Source organism: Glycine max, chromosome 10, assembly GCF_000004515.6.
Source record: "Glycine max cultivar Williams 82 chromosome 10, Glycine_max_v4.0, whole genome shotgun sequence".
Taxonomy (NCBI): Eukaryota; Viridiplantae; Streptophyta; class Magnoliopsida; order Fabales; family Fabaceae; genus Glycine; species Glycine max.
In genome coordinates, this window is record NC_038246.2 from 40,967,638 (window position 1) to 40,995,287 (window position 27,650).

Sequence of the window (27,650 nt, forward strand, 5' to 3'; positions counted from 1 at the left end):
AAAACATTAATTTTGGTTAATTTAAAAAAAATGAAATAAAAATAGATTAATTATCAGATAATTGAACATATTGGTTAGTAACTGAAAATGGCCTATTATTATCATTTAAAATCAATTAATTCAGTATAAGATGCTCTGCTAAAAATATTCAAGTTATGCTTGTCGCAATATTTAATAATAGTTAAGAATAGTTGCAATTCTATTCATTAAGTTTTTAAAAGAATTGTCCAGTCTAAAACATCTAATTCCTATATTTAGGAATAATTTATTCTAGCTTTATTTGAAGATGTTTTTTAATTGAAGGATGATTCAAAAAATATATAATAATTATGTAATCTCTCCAAAAGATTGTTTTAGTGCTCTCCTCATGCATGTTCTAACTACAATCGATTATTCTAATAATCCTTTACAAAAACAAGTTTAATGTTTGGATATTTTGTATTTGAAATAATCAAATAATATGGGTAAACAAGAGTAGAAATTGAAATTTAGGCGATCTACAAGTCTATCGAATTATAAATTCATTGCAAATTAATATACCTATGGAAAGTCATGTGCAGATGTGCTTTGCATCCACTCTCTTCTATTTACACTTAGATATTTAGTAACAAGGTTGATTTAACCCTTCAACAAATTATTTTTCTTTCCAAACCATCAAACAAAGAATAAAAAATATACCTGGCAATAGTATAGAACACCATGTACTTCAATCTACGTTATATCTCTTAGGGTCTTCTTTAATACGTGCCCTTAGGGCACTAGTTGAATTAAAAGAGGAAATGTTTTATTGGAAATCATGTCAGAGCAAATTTAAAACTCACATGGGAGTGCATTTTTCCGCATCACAATAAAAACATTTCCCCTTTTGCTCTCTTAACCAGTGCCCTTTACTAGTTTTTTTTTTTTTAGATAAGCGAAAGATTTATTCAACCGAAGTACAAGGTGTACTTGGGAGAAAACGGGGGGCTTCATTAAAACCTCAAAGAGCCAAAATCCTATGGGAAAAAGACTCAAGGAGGAAAAAGAGAACCCCAAAATACATGCTTATGTGTTCAGTTGATACATAAAAACACCTCCTACAAAAGAGCAATACAATTTATTTCTAACCCATCCAACAATAAAACACACTCCTACTAATTCTTCCATGCTCCCACGTCTGTCAGTGTTGATTATGCAGCACATCTCCAGCACACTCCAGCATCATCCTTCCAAAGAAAAACACTCCAAATTATTAATTATTTATGCAGCATCATCATTCTAGTTAAAACACATTCCAATTTACTTATGCATCAATATCCTTCCAATTTGTTAATTATGCAGAAGCTCTCCACACCAACAATGCTAAAACCTCAATGCTAAAACCTCCTCTTTACTTGTCTTACAGTATTCTGCTGCAACGTCCACCAAACTTGACGTTACAATGAAAGTAGACATCCCATTGGGCAATTATACCAGTCCGACCATCCATCCCAACAAGAATGACCAACAAAATTCATTTCCATTGATATAGTTAAAAAGAACAACACAAAGCTTTAGGTGTACCAATATACACCTAAAATGTATTTAAGCAAACCAGACCAAATGCAAGCAAGAGAGATTAACAGATTGAACACATTGCAGGAAAACAGTTATAGGCAATGTACCTTTAAACGTGTTACATGGTTATATACTGTTCTCAACTCAATATCAGGTGAATATATTGTTCACTTATGACCCTACAGCCTACAGCCTATCGTTTATTGACAACAAATTATTTATAAGGCAAATGAAGGAGAAAATAAATAATGAAATATGGGAGACAATGACACAATCGAATGATGAAAAATGCCTAGGGTCTAAAAGTTGGGGTCAAACTCTGTACATACCAAACCAGTAACTGCAATTTTGTAGTTTCATTGGTCGCAGACGTTGTCATTATTTCCCTATCATGGCTTTGTTATTATCAATGATTACTGGCTTGTGCGACAGAAACAAACTAGAATAACACACTACTCAATCTATCTATATATGCCTACAAATAAGATTATAAATTCAAAGGAGCAATGGTGGGGACCTCAATGAGTGAGGGCGCGATATGGAGGGCTTAACGGAGGGGCACTTGGAGAGAGATTCAACACAACTTTGAGAGAGGTCCCAATGAGTGACGCACGTCGGAGTAGAGTGAGTCACTGCTCGAGGGAGGGTAGAGAGTACGGGTAGTGAGGGAGGTTTAGGGCGCGCGAGGGATCAAGGGTAAGCGAGGGAGGTGTAGTGCTTCGAGCTGCAGCGAAGTCAGAGCTAGAGGGAGCTGCAACATAGGTGTAGTACTTCGAGCTAGAGGGTCGAGGTTTAGGGATTATTTTAAGTTGAGAATTAAAGACGGTTTTTTATTAAAACTCGTCGTAATTTTCATTATCTATAATTATAGGATTTGCCACCAAGACACATTCTAAGACGATTTTTAATAACCGTCTTAGAATGTGTGTCGTAAAAAACATTTTAAGTTTGACTAATTACAAATTTGTCACCGCGTCGTAGAATCGGTGTCATAAAATAACTTATTTCTAGTTGTGTAATGAAATGTTTTTAGGTCTAGCAGTTTTTAGAGCTTCGATATAGGTAGTACTGAAGCAAGAGAATTGTATATTATTTGGACGTTGGTAATTATCTATATCATATCACGCATATTAATAATGCTAGGTTCAAAATTCATGGAAATACCTACTGGGTTGATGGGCTTTCCTGCACATTTTGATTCAAATCCATGTGATGCTGAGTTATACTATTTTCCTTCTAATTGTTAGCTTGGGTACATAAATATCTTATAACTAAGGAATATTATGTAATTATACTAGGGCACTAGTTAAACAAAGAGAATAAATACACTTTTCTTATAAGGTATAACGTCAGCATAATGGTGTACTTAAGTATGCTTTTGTTTGTGGTCTTGATTTGTGCAAGTAGATATTAGAAAATTAATTTGTGTTTGATATTGTTTTTCCTCGGAAAGGTGTTAAAATGTGTTGATAGTTTTGTGAAAAACAAGATTTATGAATGGATTTTGTGAAAAAACAAATTAAAACCAGTTTTGTGCATCAAGAAATTTAAAATCATCTCAAGTAAAACCAAACTAGTTTTATTAAAGGAATTAGTTTTGGAATCCAACCCTTATAATTGGTTTAATTTTTAATTAAGGGATTTAGTTTGGTTGTATATCGTCAAATCTATGCAGATAATAGTTTTTTCTTTCTTGTTTGGCTCCTTCACTAATTTGATAATTGATATATGTTCTTTTGAATTCAAAATTAAAAAAGGTTGTGAATCTTTGGCTTGTGCCTTGAGAGTTGAGTCGTTATTAATTCTCTACAAATATGTAATGAACCCATTATGCTAGTGACTACAAAATTGATCATAAATAATAGGCTTAGTTTGCTAATTGAGAAATCTTTTTACATTATTCAAGGTTAGCAATTAATTATGCATTGCTATGATGATAAAATCATATCCTATTGTTAATGTATTTGCTTTATTATGAAATGTAGAAGGTGAGAAAGAATGGCTCTAGCTCATTCAAGTTCAACGATGTAGAATGCCCCAAAACTAATAAACTGGATAATGACCGGAGAGAAAATGATTTGATCTGTAGCTGTTGTTTGTAATCATCTATAGATATGTAGTGACTAGTATCTATTTCTGTTGTTTATGTTCAATAATGAAATCATAAATTGGTTGTAGGGGTAGCAATTGATTCACAGTTGGTCCGGTAAAAGGAGGGAAATCGACCAAATACTAATAGTAGCTTGTTTTTCTTTAATTTATTTTGTTTGATTATTAGTACCAAAGTTGCCATAAGTCAACACAAGGGGTCAATGGAGACGCTTACTGTGTAAGAAAGTTTTTATGCCAATCTTATCTTATTTTCATATAATAACGAGGTTGGATATGACATTCGGTTTGTCTATATGCCTTACAAATTTGAGCTAGACAAATTTAGGAGTGCTAGATGTATGCTGGGAAAAAAAAGTGTGATCGTTACCTTCAATTAGGGATTGAAGAATTGAGAGATGAAACGAAACCCCAAATTATTATCTATGAGAAATTAAATTATTAAACCAGACGAATATTCTGTAACGATTTCTCACGCATGTGATGATAATAGGTGATACCGTGAAAGAAAAATGAACGTAGATAGAGAAGAAAAAAGAAACCTTTAATCGGTGGGAGTTTCTGGAGTAAGGTTCAATTCTTTCCTAGTGCCCAGGCAGTTAAAGAGAGAGGAAAATACATAGGACAGAGCAGTGGTGATTTTGTTAATAAAACATAGCATTTTAGTTTATAATGAATAATTTAAATTGCAATAAGGTTATTTTTAGTAATTGTTATTTTTTAAAATAACTGTTGAAATTATATATATATATATATATATATATAGTCAATATTGTTTGTAGTGTTGTGTTTAAGTTTTTTTTTAGTGCGGGGGATATAGTTTGAAATGTATATAAACGGAAATAAATGAAAAAATATTAAAAATATCTAATTGAGAAAGTGGAAAGAGTTTTTGTTTTAGGGTTTCTAATCAATGCCATCACTAGCTAGTTAATGAATTAAAGTATATTTTTATTAAATTAAAAATCATGACAGTACATTTAAAAATTATAGGAGAACTTATTTTTACGTATCTCAATATATTTTATTTTACTTTCTTAATCAATATCCTAAAAATATTGGTTAGCATTTATCTTAAATTTATAATATAAAAATAAAGTAGTAAAATGTTCAATTCACACCAGGCTTATCGGTTTAGGAAGCTAAAATGTTTCACTTTTTTAATCTGTCATATTTTCTTTAATTTTTAAAATATACTAAACATGAATTAATAGAATTTATATAAATACCTCGTCTTAATGGAATGCGTGGGAATCCAACCCGTGGCGCTGCTTGAAGGAGAACATCTTGTAATATTATAGTTTAAAGATCAGAAGGGTGTGGAGTCTATAGCAAATCTTGATGGGATATTGATATTGTTTCCTTTATGCTTTGTCAGTTAATGATCTTGCTGGTGGTTTAAGTTATGGTAGGAAAAAGGAGTCATGTTAGGTCCATTTCCTAAGGGTAACTTAGTCTGTAGATCATCTTTGTAATTAATTAGGTACTTCTGGTACCATTATTAATAAAACTTTTTGATGACTAAAAAAAACTTAGTCTTGTTCTGTATAAAAAGTATCTAGTCTTGTTGTTCAGTCTAGAATTAATAGGTCCTCTAGATTATTTTTAAAATATAAAACTGTGTAAAGAGAAATTTTAATTTATAAAAACGTAGGTATTGTAGATTTCTTTTTTGCCTACATATTGTGTATTTTGTAAAAAAATTTAAAATATTATAATTTTTTTGCCCTACTCAATGTATAATTAACCCCTAATATGATAATATTTTCTTATCATTTCTTTTAAATACTTACGACTAATTAACAATATCTTTGAATGAATTACGGAGGACTCTAAACCTGATCATAGTTAAAATCTTATGGATGAAAAAATATATAATCAAGAGAGGAGACTCATTAAAGCTAGTTAGTTATGTTCTTTTAACAAAAATTAATCATCGACAATAAAATTAGTAAACATTTTACATTAATAATATGATTATCCAAAAAAAAAATTATTCCTTCCTTTTCATTTTATATGACGTTTAGCAAGAAAAATTATTCCAAATTAATTATCATTTACAAAATCAATGAAACATTAGATATATTTTTCCATGGAGTATCCTTAGTGAGAGTAATTGTTATAGTGTAATAATATGATAAGAAAATATAATTAATTAGATAGATAGATAATGTATTAGGAAATTACATAATATGTTTTATGAAATTAAATTTTTTATTTATATTTATTAATACTTATGTCAAACAGGTCATAAACATCATACAAAATGGAACCAAGAGAGTTTATGAAAAATGGCATTTATTACATCTAATAAATATTCTATAGTCAATAAATTTAATGACATTGATTATTATACTTAATTTATTTTTTATTTATTAAATCCATTAATTTTCATTTAATATTTAGTAGTCAACTAATTTCCTGATTAAAAAAATAGTCAACAAATTTAATATAATATTTAATTATAGGCTTAAATACATTTTTGGTTCCTCTTATTAAGTGTTATTTTTTATTTTCGTCTTTGTAATTTTTTTTTTGTTTTAATCCTTGTAGAATATAATTATTTTTTTGTCCTTAAAGTGTTTTAGATAAAAGAAATTTCACTATTTAAAATATTTTTTTATTATTCAAAGTGAAATCTAAAACACTTAGAAGGAAAAAAAATAAAACAAACACATTTTCTAAGAACTAAAATTAAATTTTTTTTACAGGTAAAAAAATAAAAAAACAATAAAATGAAGGAACTAAAAATTTATTTAAGTCTTAATACTATTAATCACTATTCTTAATTGTATTTTACATTTAATAAATACGTTAACTTTCATTTAATATTTAGTAGTTAACAAATTCAATATAATATTTAATGATATCAACTATTATACTTAATTCCATTTTATATTTAATAAATACATTAATTTGAATTTAATATTAATAGCAAAAAATTACATGATAAAAAATAGTCAACAAATTTTATAAAATATTTAATGATATTATTTGTTTTACTTAATTGTGTTATATATATATATATATATATATATATATATATATATATATATATATATATATATATATATATATATATATATATATATAATCTCTCAGTTCCAGATTTTATATATGAATTTTTAGAGAAAAAGATTTGTTTCAAAATTTAATAAAATATTTAATGATATTTTGTTTCTAAGATTATTTTTAATTAATACTTAATGGGAATATTATATTGGTGATGACTACCGTTTAAAAATCATATGAACTGAGTGAGTAGTGAATAGGTTAACTTTCGTTTAATATTTAAGTCAACAAATTTTCTGATAGAAAAAGTTAACAATTTTAATATAATATTTAATCATATTAGTTATTATACTTAATTCTATTTTATATTTAATGAATAAGTTGATTTATATTAAAAAAAATATTATATTTTTTATTATCATGACAGTTATATGGAGAGTATCTACCAAATTTTTTTATAATTAATCTTTATTGAAAAATTTGATTGATCACTTTTAGTGAAGTCTTCTCTTTTAATTATGTTTTTTTTTCATTCATAAGACTTGAACTCGAGACATTATTTAAGGAGATCTAATCTAGACCATTCGAATTAGTAATTTATTAGTAATAATAAATATTGCATTAATAATTTACTTGAATTTATAGATATAGATAACAGCTATATATGAAAATAATTTACCCCGTGATTTTGCTAGGGTTAAATGAAATGCCAGTGAAAATATTAGAAAACAAAGTTACATTTAATTAACATTTTACCTCAAGTGCTTACCAAAAACCTAGGTAAATTGAATGAATATTGTAGAAAAGAGAATTAAGCGCATTGTTCGTTCAACTATATATATCATCACAGGTCCACTACCTTAATATCATGTTCCCTTGCTAAAAGTTCATACCATGCTGTAATAGACGAAGTAATGGTCTATTCCCCTTCGTCAAAAGAACCGGTCCGGTACTAAACATATGAGAGCTTCGTTCATAGGGACTTTGGCTCACGAATCTAAAGTCACATGTATTTGCACTTATTCCTTTTATTTTAAATCCCATTTTTTCTGTTTTCTTGCTGAACTTAAAAACTCCTGATGTTTGCAAGCTCAAATAGAAGGTCAGAAAATTCTTCAATCCCAAACCCTAAATGACGACTAGTGCTTCCTCTGCAGTAAAACCCTAACCATGGCTCCCTTATTTTTTTCTATCACGAATCTTTGATCTGAAATGTGTAGAAAATTCTTCAAATTAAACCTTAGTCCCGAATTTGCAAATCCATTTACAGGGCTGGCGGGTATTCGATTCAAGTAAATGGTTGATCGATCTACCAAGAACATCATTGAAGAGACTTATCATTCGTTTTGTGAGTTTATGTTGCCTTTTATCTTAGCTTTTTCCTTTTTCATCACGATATTGATTTTAATAATATTTTGTGTGTTCTAATGTGGTAGTGGTGTCTGGGTGATATTTAAGATTTGATGTAGTAAGACTATTAAAAGCACTTTGATTAACTGCTTACAAGTTGAATGCATGTTTCTTTTTCCTACAATTAGTCTCTCTAATTATCAGATAATTATTTGTAATAATTAACTTTTCTTCACCTTTCATTGAAAATTCATTATTATTGACTACATGTGTTGCTCCTCCTTGACAGCTTGTTACATGTTTGATTTTAATCATTATATATATATATATATATATATATATATATATATATATATATATACTTTCACTCTTTTCTTTTCAATCTGTTAATTTATTTCTTTATTTTTCTAAATTCATGCTTTTGAGGTATTAGTGTATAAGCTTGAGTTGTTGATGAATGCGAGGAACTGTGTTCTAAATTTTAGCTGCAGTTGGCCTGTTGTGTTGTTTATCATTTTCATGTTTCCTTCCTTAACAATATAATAAACTATTTAAAACATTATATATATATATATATATATATATATATATATATATATATATATATATATATATATATAATGTAATTTTTATATTATATACTATGCTTATTTAAAAAACAAATAAGAAAAAGAAAAACTCGTGGTTCAAAATAAATGTCTAACAAACTAAAAAGAAAAAAAATACTTAAAATAAATGGAGGGTCTGTTGGCTCAATTCTTCCAACCCTAATTTTACTATAATCTTAAAAGTGAGGTTGGAATCTTAAGACTTTTAAGGTTATATATTAAAGTTAAGATGGGGAGAATTGGGTCAATGGGTCCAACATTTCTTTATAAATGCTTTTACTTTTATTTTAAATTTGTTAGACATTTATTTTGAGTCATTTTTTCTTTTTTTATTTTTTTAAATAATCATATATAGTATATAATATAAAAAATAAACTAAATAACAATAATAAATATAATAAACTAAAAAATAATAGTAACAAAAATATAATAAACTATTTAAAACATAATATATATATATATATATATATATATATTAATTATATCAAAATGTAGTTTTATATTATATGTTATGCTTATTTAAAAAAATATAAAAAAGAAAAACTATTGGCTCAAAATAAACGTTTTACAAACTAAAAAGAAATAAAATACTTAAAAATAATTGGACCCTTTGACTCAATTCTCTTAACCCTATTTTTCCTATAGGATGAAGTCTTAAGGCTTTTATAGCAAATTTAGGGTAAGGAGAACTGGGACATTGGACCCAACATTTATCTATAAGTGTTTTCTCTTTTCTTTTTAGTTTATTAGACATTTATTTTAAGCCAACTTTTTGTTTGTTTTTTTTAAATAAGTATATATATATATATATATATTATTTGTATAATATAAAAACTAAACTAAATAATAAATATAATAAACTAAAAAATATAGTAACAAAACTATAATAAACTATTTAATATATATATATATATATATATATATATATATATATATATATATATATATATTATAATAAACTAAATGCTAATAAAAAACTACGTATAGTTATGAATTTTATTTCCATTAATCTACATGTTATTAGCATATGACTTATTATTATTATCATTATGATTTTTTCAATTTAAGTTTATTTGTTATTGTGATTTTGAGGTTATTTTCTTATTCGCAGTCTTGGTTTCTGCGTTAGTTGTCTTATGACAATGTCCATAAGAGACTGAGTTTAAGAACGATACACAAAATTAAAGAAATGATTTTCTTTATTTATGTTGTGTTTTATGTACAGTAGTATTTATATACAAGTATTTTAGGTAAGAATATAACATCTTACGATTCGAGTTAATTATCATCTTTTGTCCCATTCTTAATCTAAGGTTAAATCTTCGTCCCATCTACAAATACAAAGAAGCAAAACGTAACGACCTCGCAGATCGCAGCAACAGAGAACTGTACCATTACTAAGGCCCTTATCGGCGACACAGATCGGCAACCATGCAGATCCACTTTACTCTGTCATTCTCCCCCTCCTAAATCACCTACTCACATACAGTTTTATAAGTCTTGTCCAAATTAAAATTGGAATTTCATCTAAGGAATATATATATAAGTTTTGTCCATCACCCAATCTAATCATAGTGTAGGATGATAAAATTATTTTTAATAGAGATTTTTTATACAGAATTTGAATTCAAAATTTTATTGTAACGAATCAAATATGTATTACTTTAATCTACACTCATTGAAAATATGCTTTAATTTATTAAATTTTAATCAACTTTACGTAAGCCTAATGAATGACTTTGATCGAGGATAAATTGACTTTTTTTTTTTTATCATATCATCATATATATTATAAAATAAATTACACTCAACTCTATTGTGTTTAGGACTTATTATACTCAAATCTTTTTTTTATTTTTAAATACATTATTTTTAGCTCTTTTCAAATATGGTCGTTACTAACCATATTGAATTTTGAACAAAATGTCCAAAACACCCTCATCATCCAAGTCCAATCTCAGACATCCTTATTCATAGAATCTACAACACCTCTAGCCTCCGTCATCTTCTCCCTTGACATCCATATAGTGGCCACATCCTCTCCGTTGCGCCCCCAACATCTCTGCCAATGAGATCCATTTTGCCATACCCATCATCAGCAACATCCTCGGCACCATGACTGAGGCTGTTCGAATATGGCAGAGCAATTGCTTTGCATTTTATTTGTTGGGGGTGGGACGAAAGTTAGTATCTGCGTAATGTGAGTGGGTGCACATTTATAATTATAACTTTTGTATCTATTTGTTTGACTATGCACATCTGGGTTGAATTAATTGAATTGAGGTGAAGTGAAAAAGTTACTAGAAGAATTGTATAGGAATGAATAATTATAGGGTTTTTTTTTTGCCTCGTGAGGGAATTTTCTGGAAAAGTGAAAATTGGTCCAGATTGAAATACTTACTTGGATATCCCGGTTGCTGATCTGGGTTGTTTATTATGTGCATTAAAACTATGTTTTTCAAGTGTTCATTGTGTTATTTAATTTATTGTTTAAAGCTAGAACATCAAAGTGTGCCAATGAAAAATATAATTAAGGATATTTTGAACAAAAAATTTCATTAAAACTCATGTGCATGGCACATGACGTCCTGGAGTTAAAGGAACAGACGATCAAGGGATCTCTCTGCAACGTGTTCCAACAATGAGAGGGGTTTTTTGTAAGGTTCGCACAATGAGTGGGTTCAAAGTGTAATAAGTCTTAAAATGTTCATTGTATTCTTAAATTTATCCTGGAGTTAAAGGAACATCAAAGTGTGCCCGTAAAAATGATAAAAGATAAGGACAGTTTGGACAATACTTTTATTAATATTACTCATGTGCATGACACATGTAACGAAACAAACCGTCTTTGTGCAACCAGTTGCAACAATGAGGAGATTTGTGTAAGGTTTCACAATGAGTGAATTGGAGTATAATAAGTCTTAAACAAGTGTAATTATTATATATTATATTAAAAATAATTGATTAAAAATGTCAGCACGCTTGTCTTGTTACACTTGTCTTGTTTTGTTTTAGTACAAAAATGCCCCGTCTTCTTTTATTCAATCCAAATTAAACTTACATTAATTAGTTTATATTTAGACTTTTGAAATTAAAATTTAATATTAAATGCAAATTAAATTAAAAAATATTAAATATAAAAGATATAATTTAATATTAAATTATGATTAAATCAATCAAATGTATTATACGATAGTTATATAGCTTGTAATAATTCCAGTCTCCACTTTCTCATATTAACTTTGTTTCAATTCGGATTAAGTATCAAATACAACAACCATAGACTCGAATCCAACGACTGCCAAATCGTGAAAAGTTACAAAGAACTGAGGAAATAGTTATCTCTATTATAATCCCCATCCCAAGGCATCTTGGCATTTCTTGAAGGACCAATAGGCTTGGATAGCAGTTAGAGCCAGGAATACAAGAGCAGCAACAACTGTGAAGTAGATGTTAGTAAATATTTATTTTATAATTTAAAATTTATAAATATATATTACTTATATTAATTCTATTTTTCTATTTTATAAAATAAAATATTTATTTTAGATTCTGTCACGTAAAATTAAATTTTCTATCTTTCTAAGATTTTGTTTATTTGTTTTGATACTTGTAAGTTGGTTTTCAACTATCATATTTTGTTGGTGAATAAGGGGTTGAGAAGGTTTGGGATCCTTTCGCTGCACACGATCGGAATCAGTGGATTGTTGTATATTGGGAAAGGAGCGGAATCAGATTTTTTTCTACCAATGTGGACGTTTTCTCTCTAAGGATATCGTTTACGCGCTTTCACCTAGACTAATTATTTCTTCACCTAATTTTTTTGTGTGCTTATTGTATGATATAATACATTGTTGATTCATATTCTGTCAATTAAAATTATTTTACTATTGTTATTTTGTTATTTAATTTAAAATTTTACATTTACTTTTCATTTATTTCTTTTATTTTATTTTAATTTTTCTAACAGTAGAGACAGCAAGAAAAACCCATCGAGGGTTATATCGTCGACGAGCTTGTCTTGGAGAAGGTTGTAGTCCTTACAGTAAGAGGAGTGGAACACGCATCTGCGTGGTAGAAAGGGAATATCTGAGACGCGGACTATGAAGTGGTGTTTGATGAGGATCCTCTTGGCTGCAGCTAACTTCAGTTCATCTGTCATGGTGAGCCCACCCACACTACTACACAATATGTTTTAATTTTTTTACTAAAACAAATATATTACTAGACAAAATTCAAGATTTTAAAAAATATTCACCAATAAAATATCTTATATAAATTAAATAATACAAAATAAGTAATTATATTTAATAATATTATTTTTTTTATAAAAAAAATTATATTAATAAAAAATTATTTTTAAAATCAATTAAAAATATATTTATATAATATAATATTTATATTATTTTAATAATTTAAATTAAAATAAAAATTTAAACCTACAAATTAATTAAAAAAAAGCTCATACCGAAGTCAGGGTGGTCAAATCGGACTTTCCAATGCAGCATGAAAATGATATATATTGAAATTTTATTTTTTTTTCAAAGATATGTCTAATTCGAGAAAAGATAGGAGAGAAAATGTGTAGTTAGGAAAAGAAACCTTCCAATCACATTAATATTTTTTTTTTCATTGAAAAGGATTTTTTAATTCTAGACCTGTTTCATGGATTTTTTTTTTAATTCTAGATGTGTTTTCTTAAAAAATATGTTTGATAGAATTTTAATATTTTTAAGAATATCTTTGAAAATTCAAAATAATTTAAATAAAACATACATAAGAAAAGAAATTAATTGATAGTATTTTAAAAAACAATTCTCCTTATTCCCATAAAAATATTTCATTCCGGTCCCTCCTCCTCATGAAAATAAAAACAAAAATTATTACATTCATGTGAACCAACAATACAAGAGAACAATTATTCAAAACTAGTAACAATCATGAGTATGAGTACGTAATATATTCGTAAGTTAAATTTTTAGAAATGAACTTTTATTCCCCGAAACAAATGCACTGTATAACTGGTCACTTTTGATCCCATCTCTCAATGAAATCTTTATAGGGTTAGTAAGCTTTTATTTTAGATCACATGATCTCTTATGATTTTTTTTTATATTTATAAATTAAAATAGTTATCTAGCCTGTAAGAATTCCACTCTCCACTTTCTCATATTTAATTTTGTTTTACCGTAGAAGTAATCAAATGAGAAATACATTAAGAATCAAATAAAACAACCATAGACTCAAATCCAACGACTGACAAATTAATCATGAAAAAGTTACAAAGAACTGAGGAAATAATGATCTCTATTGTAATTATAATCCCCATCCGAAGGCATCTTGGTATATCTTGAGCTGCGATGGCAACTATATACGGAGCAATAGGCTTGCACAGCAGTTAGAACCAAGAATACAAAAGCAGCAACAAACGTATAGAATTTCTCTGCAGAATACACGTACTTGACCATGGCCCTATTAACCTTCTGGGAATCATCGTACTTGGCGTTGACTTTCTTAATCACTTTTTCCAGATCTTGAGTGTTGGTAGGCCTAATCGATTTGCTAATCCCATTGAAAAGATCCGCGACGACTTGGTCACTCAGCTCGGTCTGAATGATTTCCCTTTGTACCAACAGCTTCACATCCTCACGAGTGCCAATAATAGCTCTCATTATTTCAACGTACCTTGAAAACACTAAGGGTCTTTTGGAATCAATTAATGACTCGTAAGCCATCAGGTTTCTCATGATCACTTCTGAGTTGACATTCAACTTGATACTAGGCAAAGAAAACATGCACGTTCCTTCATCGTATTCAATGCCTGAGATTCCTCCTAATTTGGCAGGTTGAAACCCAATCCCAGCTTTGTGGAGTTCCGTCACAGATGGGATTGTTGCAACCGAGCGAACATCCTTGTCCAGATTCTTGTCCCGCAAAATTTCTTCACTTGCTCGCTTAACTCCTCCGACAAGCAATGTAACGGATTTGAGGAGTTGGTTTTGACTTTGACGGGTTGATAAGGAACCATATAAACTATCAACCGTAGGCTGAATGAGTCTTGACACGTATTTTAGTAGATCATAAATAGAACGCAACGCCCGCATAAATAACGCTGGAATGTGCCTTATAAGTTCCCAAACAAAAAATATAATCAAGCAGATAAACAGCAGAAAGAAACCTAAAATGGCACGACATACGGAAAAGAATCCCAAGCACAAGGAATAGCATCTGGAACAGCATGTGTTTCTTCTGCTGTTGTTACCTTCTTCTTCATCCGTAGAGGACTGTGGATTAGATTCAAACAGTGGGCTTATGAAACCAAGCAAATGATAAATCAACACACTATCTTGGTTGGATTGAGAAATCGTAAGTTGGCTGTTTCCGCTGTCTATTTTAGGTTTCTCATCCGGTACAATGAAATGGTACATGAGATCCAACAAATGATCATACTCTTGTGGCTTTTTGGAGAGTTGTTGTAAGTGGACAAGTGGACAGTGCTTTTCACATAAACTTTGCATTTTTGCTCCCAAATCTTCTTGGGGTTGAATTTCATCACTTTCGCTTTTGCCCTTGCAGAAGGAGGCTTGGTTGACTTGGTGAAGGACAGGAGTGGGAATTTGGTTCTCGAGCATGTAAACATCACTGATAACAGCGTCAATGGTCAACTCTAGACCAAAAGAGTTGACCAGGGGAAGGCCTTGTCTTCCGGTTAAGAAGCTATAGTGTTGTTGAGGCTCGGCATCGGCACTCCAGTGAAGTAAAGCTAGAAGGAAAAGGCCATCTTGCGCCAGAGCGTAAGAACTTTCAGGTTTTTGAAACGCATCTGCGTGGTATAAATGTTCATAAATGGATTTGGAGATGGGGATTTCGAAGGCGTGCTTGAAGACCCTCTTGGCTGCAGCTAACTTGAGTTCCAGTGTCATGGTGAGCTTGTCATCGAAACTATGGTAGGGCCCGAGGCCCACAAATTGAGGGGTGAAAGCTTCTGGCTTCGCAGAACACAAGGATTTGGGTACACGGCACACGCATGCTCTACCACACTCTTCAGGTTCACCCTCTTTGATTTCTATCACCACTGGCATTATGGTTTTGCTTTCTGATTAATTTTGGCTATGTGTTTAATTATTTTGTTTTAGGGCATGGCTCTGCTAATATTCTTGGTTTCTTAATTTGCAGAGATATATAGAGATGAGATGGAAAAGGCTAGGTTTCCAGAATTTATTGCAAGTTGACAATTATTTACTCTCATCCTAATCACATGTCCCAATTGCATGTGTTAAAAACCTCCGAGGTTACCCACAGGCCAGAGGGTCTTGGTCTTTTAGAAAATATAAGTAAACGGGTCACCTTCCATCTGTCTCATAATAACTTTTTATAGGGTTAGTAAGCTTTTTTTTAAAAATAAATATATATATATATATATATATATATATATATATATATATATATATATATATATATATATATATATATATATATATATATATATATATATATATATATCACCTCTCTCTTTAAGAAATATATATATATAGAGACTCGCACATATATATATATATGCTATATATATAAAAATAAAAAATATATATATATATATATATATATATATATATATATATATATATATATATATATATATATATATATATATATATATATATATATATATATATATATATATATATATATATATATATATATATATATATATATATATAATTCTAGATCACATCTATCTTTATGGGAAATAATTTATTAAAGAGTCTCGCTAATTAATGTCTTGCTTCATGCATTAAAATATTAAAAAGATATTTTTTTTTTATAAATTAAAAATCAGATGTGAGCGTATTTTAAAATCATCGAGAAACATATTTTTACATATTTCAACAAAAAATTATATTTTTACTTTCTTAACCAATGTTTTTAGAATCTGCACTATCATAATTCATAAATAATGATTTTAACATCGAACCTTAATTTTACAAGTAAAATTGATGTTAACAAACGCAGTGATCTAGTAAATAACATGAGTTTGTTAACATCAGTTTTACCAAAAACCAATATTACTCAAGAAAGTAGGGAAAATTAAACATCAATTTTTTTTAAAAATTGATGTTGAGGTTACTTCGTATACGTCAGTTTTTTTTATTTAAAAAAATTGATGTTGTGAGATCTTTTAATAATTGTTAATATGGCCCAGAAAATCTTGAACTTCGGTAACTTTGAAACCTTTCACTCTCATCACTCTTACTCGAACGCTTTGACACTTTGATTTGCAACCTCTCGCAACATTGTTGTTGGACCAGTGGCCTCAGAAATCTTAAGATGGGATGGATTAATTTTCCACTAACAAACTTTTAACCCCCTTCTAAAAGAAGAGATAGGCTTGGAATGCAGAAGAAGCAGCAATCAATTTAGTAATGTTCTTTAAACATGCAAGACAAAATCGATTGCAATAAAATGAATGAGATAAGGGAAGAGAGAATGCAAACACAGTTTTTATACTGGTTCGACAAAGTTCGTGCCTACGTCCAGCACTCAAGCAACCCACTTGAGGTTTTCCACTCCCTTTGTAAAAATCCGTTTACAAAGTCTAAACCACACAGGGACAACTCATCCCTTGTGTTCAAGAATCCTTACAATTAACTTAAGAGACCCTCAGTCTCTTAATCAATCTCTTTGAAAGAGAAGAAAGAAAGAAGAATTCTCTCTTGAAGAGAAGGATATTACAATTGAAGTCCATGGAGAAACTCTTAATGGATTTGCAAGTATTTGCCCAAGAGTTTCTTTTGAGAGAGCATTTGATAATGAAGTTTTCTTGGAATATCTCTCTCATTCATTTTGTGTCCCAAATCACCTATTTATAGACCTTTGATGACCATTTAAAAATCTCTTGAACAGATGTGACTCTCAGGAGTTATTTTCTGAAGAGTTGTGACTCTTGAGAGTTATTCTCTGAATTTCTTAATTCTTGACTTGGATCAAACTTGAGAAGCGTTTATCTTTGAAATCATCAAAATCATGTATACATACATTCATAGCATTGTAACTCTATCACTGCCGACATTGCAACCTCTCGCGGCACTGCATTAGATTTGCACTAGATTTGATCAGAGTGCGTTCAAGAAACTTGGTTTCTTCTAATTTGCACTAGATTTGATTTGTCCTAGTTTTGCTATAGTACAAGTTTGATTTTGATTATGATTTTTTTTTCCTTTTCTATGTTTATGATATGTTGAATGTCCATATGGATAATATGGATTTGGGGTTTAGCTGTTCATTTTCTTTTTATTTGTGTTAAACAAATTTAGAAATAGATAAATGAACTGAAATTAAACATTAAAAAGAGATAAGATGGAGAAGACAAGTGTTGCTCACCTAAGGTTTCACTTGAGAAAAATGAAAAATGTTTCTCTCATAATTAGCTTATGCATAAGTTAAATCAAATTTAATTTAGAAGAGTTAATAAGAGGGAATTTTTACATATTAACTTATGTATAAGCTAATTTTAACTTACAAAAAAATTATTTTAGTTTTACCTTCTTTTTTTTTCTTTTAGAAGTAGGTGTTTTTTTTTGTTAATCTTGTAGCTGACATTATTTAGTGGGATAAAATTTTATTGGTTGCTAGTTAGTGATCATGAAGTTGTTATTTAAGAGTTGTTAGTTAAAGAGGTCTAATTTTCAATGTAATTTGTAGGCACTTTTTAATTTTGGCTATGTGTTTAATTATTTTGTTTTTGGGCATGGCACTGCTAATCTGCTTGGTTTCTTAATTTGCAGAGATATATAGAGATGAGATGGAAAAGGTTTCCAGAATTTTCTCTGATAATCACAGCCGTTGGTTTATTTATTACTAAATATATGATTTATTATATATCATCGTCAAAGAATTGAAACTCCAACTACGAGAGAAATCATTTTAAAATGGTGATGACTCAATAAAATAAATATTTATAATTATTAGAAAGTTTTGGATCATTTTCCGTTATAGTTTAAATTAAATGTGTACATAGTACATACTATATATTTTTTTTTATCTTTCTAAAAACCTACTGGCACTGCTTGTCTTTACTCGTAGTGAGATGGGCTCATGGGAAAGCTTCCCGGGTTCTTCACTATTTCGTTTTTTAGTTATTGCAACTTGACAATTATTTACTCTCATCCTAGTCACATGTCCCAATTGCATGAGTTAAAAAACTCCGAGGCTACCCCACAGGTCAGAGGGTCTTGGTCTTTTAAAAAATATAAGTAAACGGGTCACCTTCCATCTGTCTCATAATAAATTTTTATAGGGTTTGTAAGCTTCTTTTTTTTAAAAAAAAAAAAATATATATATATATATATATATATATATATATATATATATATATAATTCTAGATCACATCTATCTTTATGGCCATGGGAAATAATTTATTAAAGAGTCTCGCTAATTAATGTCTTGCTTCATGCATTAAAAAATATTAAAAAGATATATATATATATATATATATATATATATATATTATAAAAATCAGATGTGAGCGTATTTTAAAATTATCGAGAGACATATTTTTACATATTTGAACAAAAAATTATATTTTTACTTTCTTAACCAATGTTTTTAGAATCTGCACTATCATAAATAATGGTTTTAACATCGTCAAGTTAACATCAGTTTTACACGTAAAATTGATGTTAACAAATGCGGTGACAATCTCATAAATAACATGAGTTTGTTAGTATCGGTTCTTGGTTACATTGATTTTTAAAAAAATTGATGTTGAAGTTATATTGTATATGTAAGTTTTTTTTATTTAAAAAAATCGATGTTGTGAGATCTTTTAATAATTATTTAGCGCAAAAAACCGTGAACTTCAATAACTTTGAAACCTCTCACTCTCATTACTCTCACTCGAATGCTTTGGCACTTTGATTTGCAGCCTCTCGTAGCATTGTAACTCTGTCACTGCCGGCATTGCAACTTCTCGTGGACTGCAACATCACTGTTGCCCTCAGTTGCGACGCGCTACAACCTCACTCTCACTCTCACGGTTCTGCAACTGTCGGTCACGAAAGATTAGGTTTCTTCTCCCTTCTTCGTGTTTTTGTACTTTGTTCTCCTTCTCGCACTGCCATTTGAAGTCCTTCTTCCTTTCTCTGTCTTACAAGTACCCTTTATCATTTCATTTCTCTTCATCCATCGCGTTAGTTTGACAGGACGCATTATAAAAGAACTGAAGCCTGATAAGTCTTTGATATATATGTGTGTGTGTGTGTGTGTGTGTGTGTGTGTGTGTGTGTGTGTGTGTGTGTGTGTGTGTGTGTGTATTGTTTACAACATATTTGATGAAATGTGCATGTGTATGTGAGGATAATAGTCTGTATGTGTAACTGATTTATGAAGCAACTGATTTTGCATATTAATTCTTGGACCACGAACTAGTTAATGGTTAGGATTGAATGTTGTTGGTTTATGAAGCCTTTGAGGCAACACAAAGACTTCTTCTGTTATTAATTAAGCTCACTAACTAGCTATGACTATGAGTATCTATATGTATATAAGTTTGATGTATTTTCTTTCAAGTTATGGTGCATTTTCTGAAATTGGATGCCGGTGTCATTAATTAGGCATTAATTGAAACTAAATGCATTTTCAAGTTATGGTGTATCTATATGTATATAGGTTTATGGGAATGATGATTGATGCAGGTGGTGATTGAGTTTATCATACAATAAGCACAAAGAAAAAATAAATTAGGAGAAGAAATAATTAGTCTGGGGTGAAACGCGCAAACGCTATCCTTAGAGAGAAAACGTTTCCATTGTTCTGGTAGAAAAATTTGGTTGCGTTCCTCTCTCATGATATGACAACCCGTGCTTTAAAAAATAAGTTTTTATAAGAGAAAGAAGAAAGAAAAGTAGAAAGTAAGAAATCAAACTGTTGTTCTGCTTGTGTGTTTTTTAGTGAGAAGAAAAAAAATATATATAAACATAGATTCTCTTATGCAATAATAAAAATTTGACTAGAAACCAACTTAAAGTATAAAAAAATGTAACAAATTACATCAACTCATTAAAATAAAATCTTATAAAGATGAAAAATCTAATTTTAGGTAAAAAATTCTAAAATAAATATTTTATTTTATAAAATTAAATTAATATAAGTAATATATATTTATAAATTTTAAATTATAAAACAAATATTTACTAACATAATCATCCTACCCTCTCCTTCTTTCTCACCGTTGATGGATTGTTCTTGTTGGCTTTCATAACGCTTCTCACCAGCAGCACTACTGGCGGCAACCCGTAAAATTCTCAAACTTGTTAACTGGAAACCTCAGGGCTCAGGATGCTCTTGTTTAACGCTGCTGGTGTGGAATTGACCAAGAAGGTTCTTATCAGGGAAGTTTTCATGCTCGAGAACCAAATTCCCTTTCATGTTCTTGAGCAGATCAGTGGAGAAAAAATTATTCAATCAGAATCAAAAGGTGAGGGCCTGCGTTCGAACGTGGAAAATTTCTGTAAATAACACTGTCTTCTGGTGAAATTACAAGTGTTACCCAACCACACTGTTCATTGGTTGGATCTCATGTACCATTTGATTGTACCTAGGTCTCAGCCTCAGCCTCAGCCTCAGCCGGAGCCTGAACCTCAGGCGCCGGATCCCGGGGTTGAAGAATTTTTCCTAACATACTTTGGATTCGGGCAATGGGAAATACTTGCGTTACCGGTGATAATGTTTTTTATTCATTCCGGCATATATATTTGTTTTTCTCCTTGTGAAGCTACTTCCTGCACAGCCTCAACCTCGGCTAGAGTCCGAATATGATCCGATCTTCTGCAGATGGGAATACTTTCTTCCGGTATATTTTGTTTATCTCATTCTGAGGCTATTTCTATGGGTGATAATTTTAATATTTCGTAAAATTAAAATGGTTTTCAGCCATTGTTTTCGGTTGGTTAAAATAGCATTTCGCCGGAGAAACTTAAACTCTGTGATTCGTTGGTTACATGGTGCTCTATCCAGCTGGAAGATAGTAGGGTTAATAATCCATTAGTCAGATCCTTGACACAAACGGTTGCAAATCTTATGGAGATCACAGAAAGGCGACAGACGTCAACAGATTCTAATGAAGGTGCTCCCCGGGATGAAAAGCTTCCATCTGCGAAGCAACTCCGCAATGCCGGGATCTTCTTCAAACCAGCGGAAAGGGGCATCTCATCCATTGATTTCGATGACAAAAACTGCGTTTTTACTTGCCTAGTATCAGATTTGATGTCAACTCAGAAGTCATCATCAGAAACCTCCTTGCATACGAGACGTTAATTGAATCCAATAGTCCCTTGATCTTCACAAGGTACGTTGAGTTAATGAGAGCTATTGTAGTCACTCCTGACGATGTGAAGCTTTTTGGTAGATTCTGAGATCATTAAGACCGATTTATGGAATGAAAAAGTGGCGCAACTTTTCAAGGGGACGAGCAAATCGATTAGGCCAACCATAACTCCAGAGTTGTATAAAGTGATTCACAAAATTAAAGCCAAGTTCGACACTACACAGAAGCCAATAAACTGGGTTGTTATCAAGCATATGTCTGGGACATTCTTCAGTGTCTTTTATTTTTGGCTTTCACGGGTTTTCAAACTTATTGAAACTAACTTCAAAAATTTAGGCATAAAAATTATCTCTCATTTATATATTTTATTTTTAATCGACGTGAATTTAGATTTTTTTTCCAAGAATGTATATAATGTTTTAAGGTTTCATGACTCGTTACGTACAACTACAAGGAAGTGAATTCTAGTACAGTAAATAATTATAAGTAAATGTGTTATGCTATTCTATATTTTATATATAGAAAAAAAAACTAGCTACAATTATGATAGAATTTAGCAAAATTTCAGGGGGTTGAGTGGAAAATTAAAAAGAATACCAACGCATATATTCTATTAAAAGGAGTACCAGAGTTCTTGGTTCGTATAATAACATTCAAAAAATTCTATTAAAAAGAGATTCATTTTAACGAGTACAAAACAATTCCACCATGTGAGTTTTAGTCTTCCAGATTATTTTTTGGAATAAGCGAACAAATTTTATAACTGGTACCGGCAGTACCTAAATAAACTTGTACAATTTGCAATTTCAAAACTGCTCGTGGAATCCGATTCAATGTTTGCAATTTCTCTCGTTGAGAATAGTTGCGCATCCACCCATAGCTGTTATCATCTTGTGAAGCAGATAAAGAGTTTTCTGTTGCTGGTGGTGTGTGGTGTGTTCTTCTGGAATTGAAGTATGTCCTGCGTGAAGCGAATTTCGTAGTTGCGGTTGATGCTCTTGCAAGGCCCATCTCATTAGAAGGGGACTGTCGTATTTATGATTTGAATCCTAACTTTATTCATATAAATGTTATTGCTGATGTAGCTTCGATTTCTTTCCCACTTGTGTTTTAATAAAATCTCTTCTCTTGGTGCCTTAGCCCAGTATTGAACCCCCCCCAAAAAAAATGTACAATATGATTAATAACGTATTTTCTCTTTCTAACAATTTTTTCTTATTTATTAAAATCCATGCAATTTTCTTTAATTTGAAAATATGATCCACCTATTAGGACATACGATACCTATATTTAGTAGAATACATATAAATTTTACACAAATGTATTACCAAAAATACTACTAACATTTATCTCTTGTATACACATGTAATTAATTTTTAATTATTCAGGTTTCATGTAACTTGTTGCAAAGAAATTAGCTATGTTATTTTATAAATATGACTGGTTTCCCGAGTGATTTGTTGGCTTGGAGTTTAAATCTCAGACCTTAAGTTCTCCGCTCCAAACCAGCAACATCCAAAAAAAGAGTTAGTTATGTTACTTATGAATACGAGTAATGCTAAAAAAAAAAGAAGAAAGAAGAACTACCTATAATTATTATAGAATGAATTTGCCAAAATTTAAAAGGGTTGTTGGATGGAAAAAAGGAATGAAAATCATTTATGCATCGAAGACTTACAAGAATTTCAACTTATTCTATAAAAACTCTGACTCCCTAATTCTTTCATAAATGAATATTCTTCTTTGTATGTGGAGACTGGAGTTTCATTTTCATTCGTAAGTAAACGATTCCCCCGCAACCGCCGACCCCCCAAAAAGATAATGGAGAGAGTAGTTAACTAATTTAGCAAAAATTATAGGGGGTTGATGGATGAATAAAGAAGTCAAAACCACTCATATAAAAAAAAAATTGACTCCCTAATTCTCTTATAAATGGATATTCTTCTTAGCAAATGAAGTTTCATTTTGATAATGTGAGTAAGCAATCCGCTGCCCAAAAAAAAATTACGGAGAAAGTTCAGAGTTTTGAGAAACACCATTCAAAGTTATAACCGCGTGAAGGTTAAAAAAATACATTTAAAATTTTGTTTACTATTTTATTTAGTTTTTCCCTCTCAAATCAAAATAAATTTTATTAACATTACATTTAAATTTTATGTTTATTATATTTTGTAACTTACCAGTTCTCCTACAACTTCATAAAGAAAATGCTAAATGAAAAAGTAAAACATGTAATGTCTAGGAAATTAATGTATAAAAATTTTGTTTTTATACATTAATTTTTAAGAATTTCAACTTATTCTTTTATGTTTTTTAAAATTTCATTTTGATATCTTTTTTTCATTTTTTGTTAAAAATATTAGTACTCCATCAATAATTTAAATTTTGATGGAACATTAAATATAAGTAAAATAATTAATTTAAAATAATGACAATTAAAATAATTAATTATTTCAAAATTTAAAATATTTATATCAAATTTTTAAATTTTAATATAGTAAGATTAAACTTTCAAAAGTATAAAACACTAAGATGAAAATTTTAAAATAGTTAATGTACAAAAATAAAACATTCGAAAATATAAATAATCAAAATATCTTTTAGTTAACTATAATTTATCTTCTTTTTTTTTTAAATTTTTCATCCCAATAAAAAAATCATTTTAGTCCCATAATTTAGCCCAATGTAGCACATACTCACATGTAAAGGATGTAAGCATAGTGATGCCCTAAGAGAAGGGCGTAACCAGAAAGCAAAGCCACCATGAGCTTTAACGCAAACTTGGACTTAACAAAACGCTAAATTGATGGCCAGTGGGTCGTCCACATTGGTGACACCCTTGCAGCACTTTCTGAGACCAAGCTCAACTTGGAAGATGTTGGGTATCAACACTCTCATAAATAAAATTATCCACATCTACAAAGGATTGTGAGAATACAACAAAGATTACACCGTAAGAAAAATAATAATAAACACAAGAATTTAACATGATTCGACACCTTTTGCCTATACCCATGGAATCCTCTCAAAAGTATTTCCTTATCATAAAAATGATTACAAGATTGTAACTCACCCCAAATAGTGTATCACTCTACAAACCTGAGTATTCCACTCAATGGTTACAAGAAATGATAACACTCTCATACAAAGATACTTTTCTCTCAACAAAGTGACTTTGTTTCACAATTTCACACACTCTCTCTACATGTGTTGTTTTCTCCACTAATTCTCTTCTCTATTTATAATGAAGATTGTCACCAACTATAATAAATAAATTCTGTTAGAAATTGAAATAAAAATAACTTCCAATACATCCATTCAAGTAAGCTTCATCTAGTAAATTATAATCTTTCATTTTGCATTTAAACGACCTAAACCTTAGTGAAAAAATTCAATTCTCACTATGTATTAAATGCACCTTATCTTTTGGTTTGGAACTCTACAGAAGATTCCCACGCAGTTTGCATCTGCAAGGTCCCTAAGTCGTTGAGTTGCAGCAAAAAGAAGCTTTCATCCCTTAGTTTGTGGGCCTCGGTCCATACCATCACTTCCATTTTGGTTTCATCATGACAGAGCAAAACAAGTTGGCTACAGCCAAAAGGGTCTTCAAACACCTCCTCCCCGACAACATGGTCCTATTCTAACAACGCATCTTGAGTTTTGACTCACATTGAAACCTTTTTCCACTTGATGTCAATTCCATTTATAATCTCCATACCTTCTCCTATGTCCTCACTGTTGATGGCTTGTTCTTGTTGGCTTTTGTAATGCTTCTCAATAGTGCCAACCCTGATGTAGGATTCTCTTACTTCTTCATTGTGAAACTCAGGATGCCCCTATTTAATGCTGCTGGTGAAGAATTTACCAACAATGCTCTTATCAAGGAATAGTTTTAAAGTTTGAAAGCCAAATCCCCTTTTATGTTCTTATATAAGCAGATCAATGGAGTCAACCACAACGAAATTGAATCAGATGGTATGGTTTGGGTTCAAATGTGCAAAGTTTTTGTAAACAACGCTGTCCAATTGTCAAGTTTGAAGAACTCCCTAAATAACCTAGCACTAGAAGCACAACATCATTTGTTGGATCTCATGTCCCATTTGATTGTACCTAAGGGTGGTGAGTCTGAACCAGTGTCTCAATCGGAGTCTCAAGCTAAAGCTCAGGTTCAAAATGAGAATAAGGCTAAAGCTCAGGTTTTGTTGGTTAAATCTGAGGCTCAAAGTCACAACACCCTACACTCCATAACACAATGGTCTAGCAGATAGAAGAAACAGAACAATACTTGATATGGCAAGGAATTTGCTTAAGCAGAAAGGCTTGCCACATAACTTCTAGGGTGAAGCAGTAGCTATTGCAGCTTACTTGCTCAACAAGTGTCCTAACAAGAGACTAAAGGAAAAAGTTCCTAAACAATATTGGTATGAAAGAAAACCATTGGTGAGTCATCTCAAAGTGTTTGGTTCCCTATGTTACAAACACATTCCTGATGCAAAGAGAAAGAAACTGTAAGATAAGAGTGAGCCTATGATTCTAGTTGGCTATCATCCAACTGGTGCATCAGGTTATATAATCTTGTAAAACAGAAAATTGAAGTCAGCAGAGATGTGATTGTGATGTGTAGAACATATCCTATCATACTTTCTCGTCACCTAAAAGCCATGTTCATTAGTGGATACTTAGTAGACTACAACAAATTAAAAACCAGAATTACACTGGATAAATGACACGAAAACAAAATCTTAAATGTATTCTTTTTTATTAGTTTTAAATATATTCTTTATTTTTGTAATACATCCGGTCTATATATAAAACTTTTTTCACTTCCTTCTTATAAGACTTTGTTTAAATTATTTTTTCATTAATTGTTTTCTAATCAAATATCTTTTGCTATTTTACAAGTTTTGTAGTTAAATTAATACACAATAATACTATAAATTAATATGATAAAAACATTCTCTCCCTTGTCAGAATTAGAGTAAAAATGAAAAAAAAAACCTTTCGTCTTCCATAACCCCCCTCAATGCCCATCTCCTTTATCTTTTCTGTCCCAAAACCTTGGGTGCCAACCTTGCACCAGCACCAGAACCAAAGCACCAGCACCACCACCAGCACCACCACCAACCAAAGCACCAGGACCAGAACCAACATCTAGTGTGCCAACCTTGCAACCATATCACCATCGTCACCAACCAAACCGCCACCAACCACCAACCACCCGCAACCCAAGCCACCATCACCAATCAAACCACCAACGCACCATCGACACGCTAAGCACATTTTTTACATAACAAATTTAGAACAAAAATAAGCAAAATGTCTTCAGCTTTACACACAAATAAATCATCCAAGCAATCAACACCAAACATGAGCTCTCATGTTCGACTTCAACCAACAAATCACACATTATTGACTAAATGGCATAAAATCATTCAAGCATGCAACGTTTTGAAAGCAACAATGTCAACATAGAATGAATCAAATAAGGAATGAAAATAAAATTAAACCTCTAACGCCAAATGAAAATGAGGGTTAGGCAACAACGTCCGAGAGCAGCGTCGACTGAGACCAGCAAGAGACACCGGGGTGAGAGTGTCATGGGCTTACCTATTGGCGGCGTGGGCTGATAATGGAGGCGCAATGGAGGCACGACGGTCATGGGCGCAAGACTAAGGCACGGGGTTGTGTTGTGGAGAGGAATTAGGGTCTTCTA

General features: G+C 30.6%; 1 protein-coding gene across 1 annotated transcript; it reads right to left on the bottom strand.

Moving 5' to 3' along the window:
• Nucleotides 1-14,912: 14,912 nt before the first annotated feature.
• Nucleotides 14,913-15,697, bottom strand: LOC102667685 (putative UPF0481 protein At3g02645). Its single transcript, XM_041006217.1, has 2 exons — nucleotides 15,029-15,697; nucleotides 14,913-14,924 (listed from the first exon to the last, which is right to left on the bottom strand). Exons 1-2 carry the CDS (start codon nucleotides 15,695-15,697, stop codon nucleotides 14,913-14,915), a joined length of 681 nt encoding a protein of 226 aa, XP_040862151.1.
• Nucleotides 15,698-27,650: the final 11,953 nt, after the last annotated feature.

Excerpts from the sequence above, each read along its gene's own strand:
- LOC102667685 (XM_041006217.1), bottom strand. The coding sequence starts at position 15,697 with ATGCCAGTGGTGATAGAAATCAAAGAGGGTGAACCTGAAGAGTGTGGT.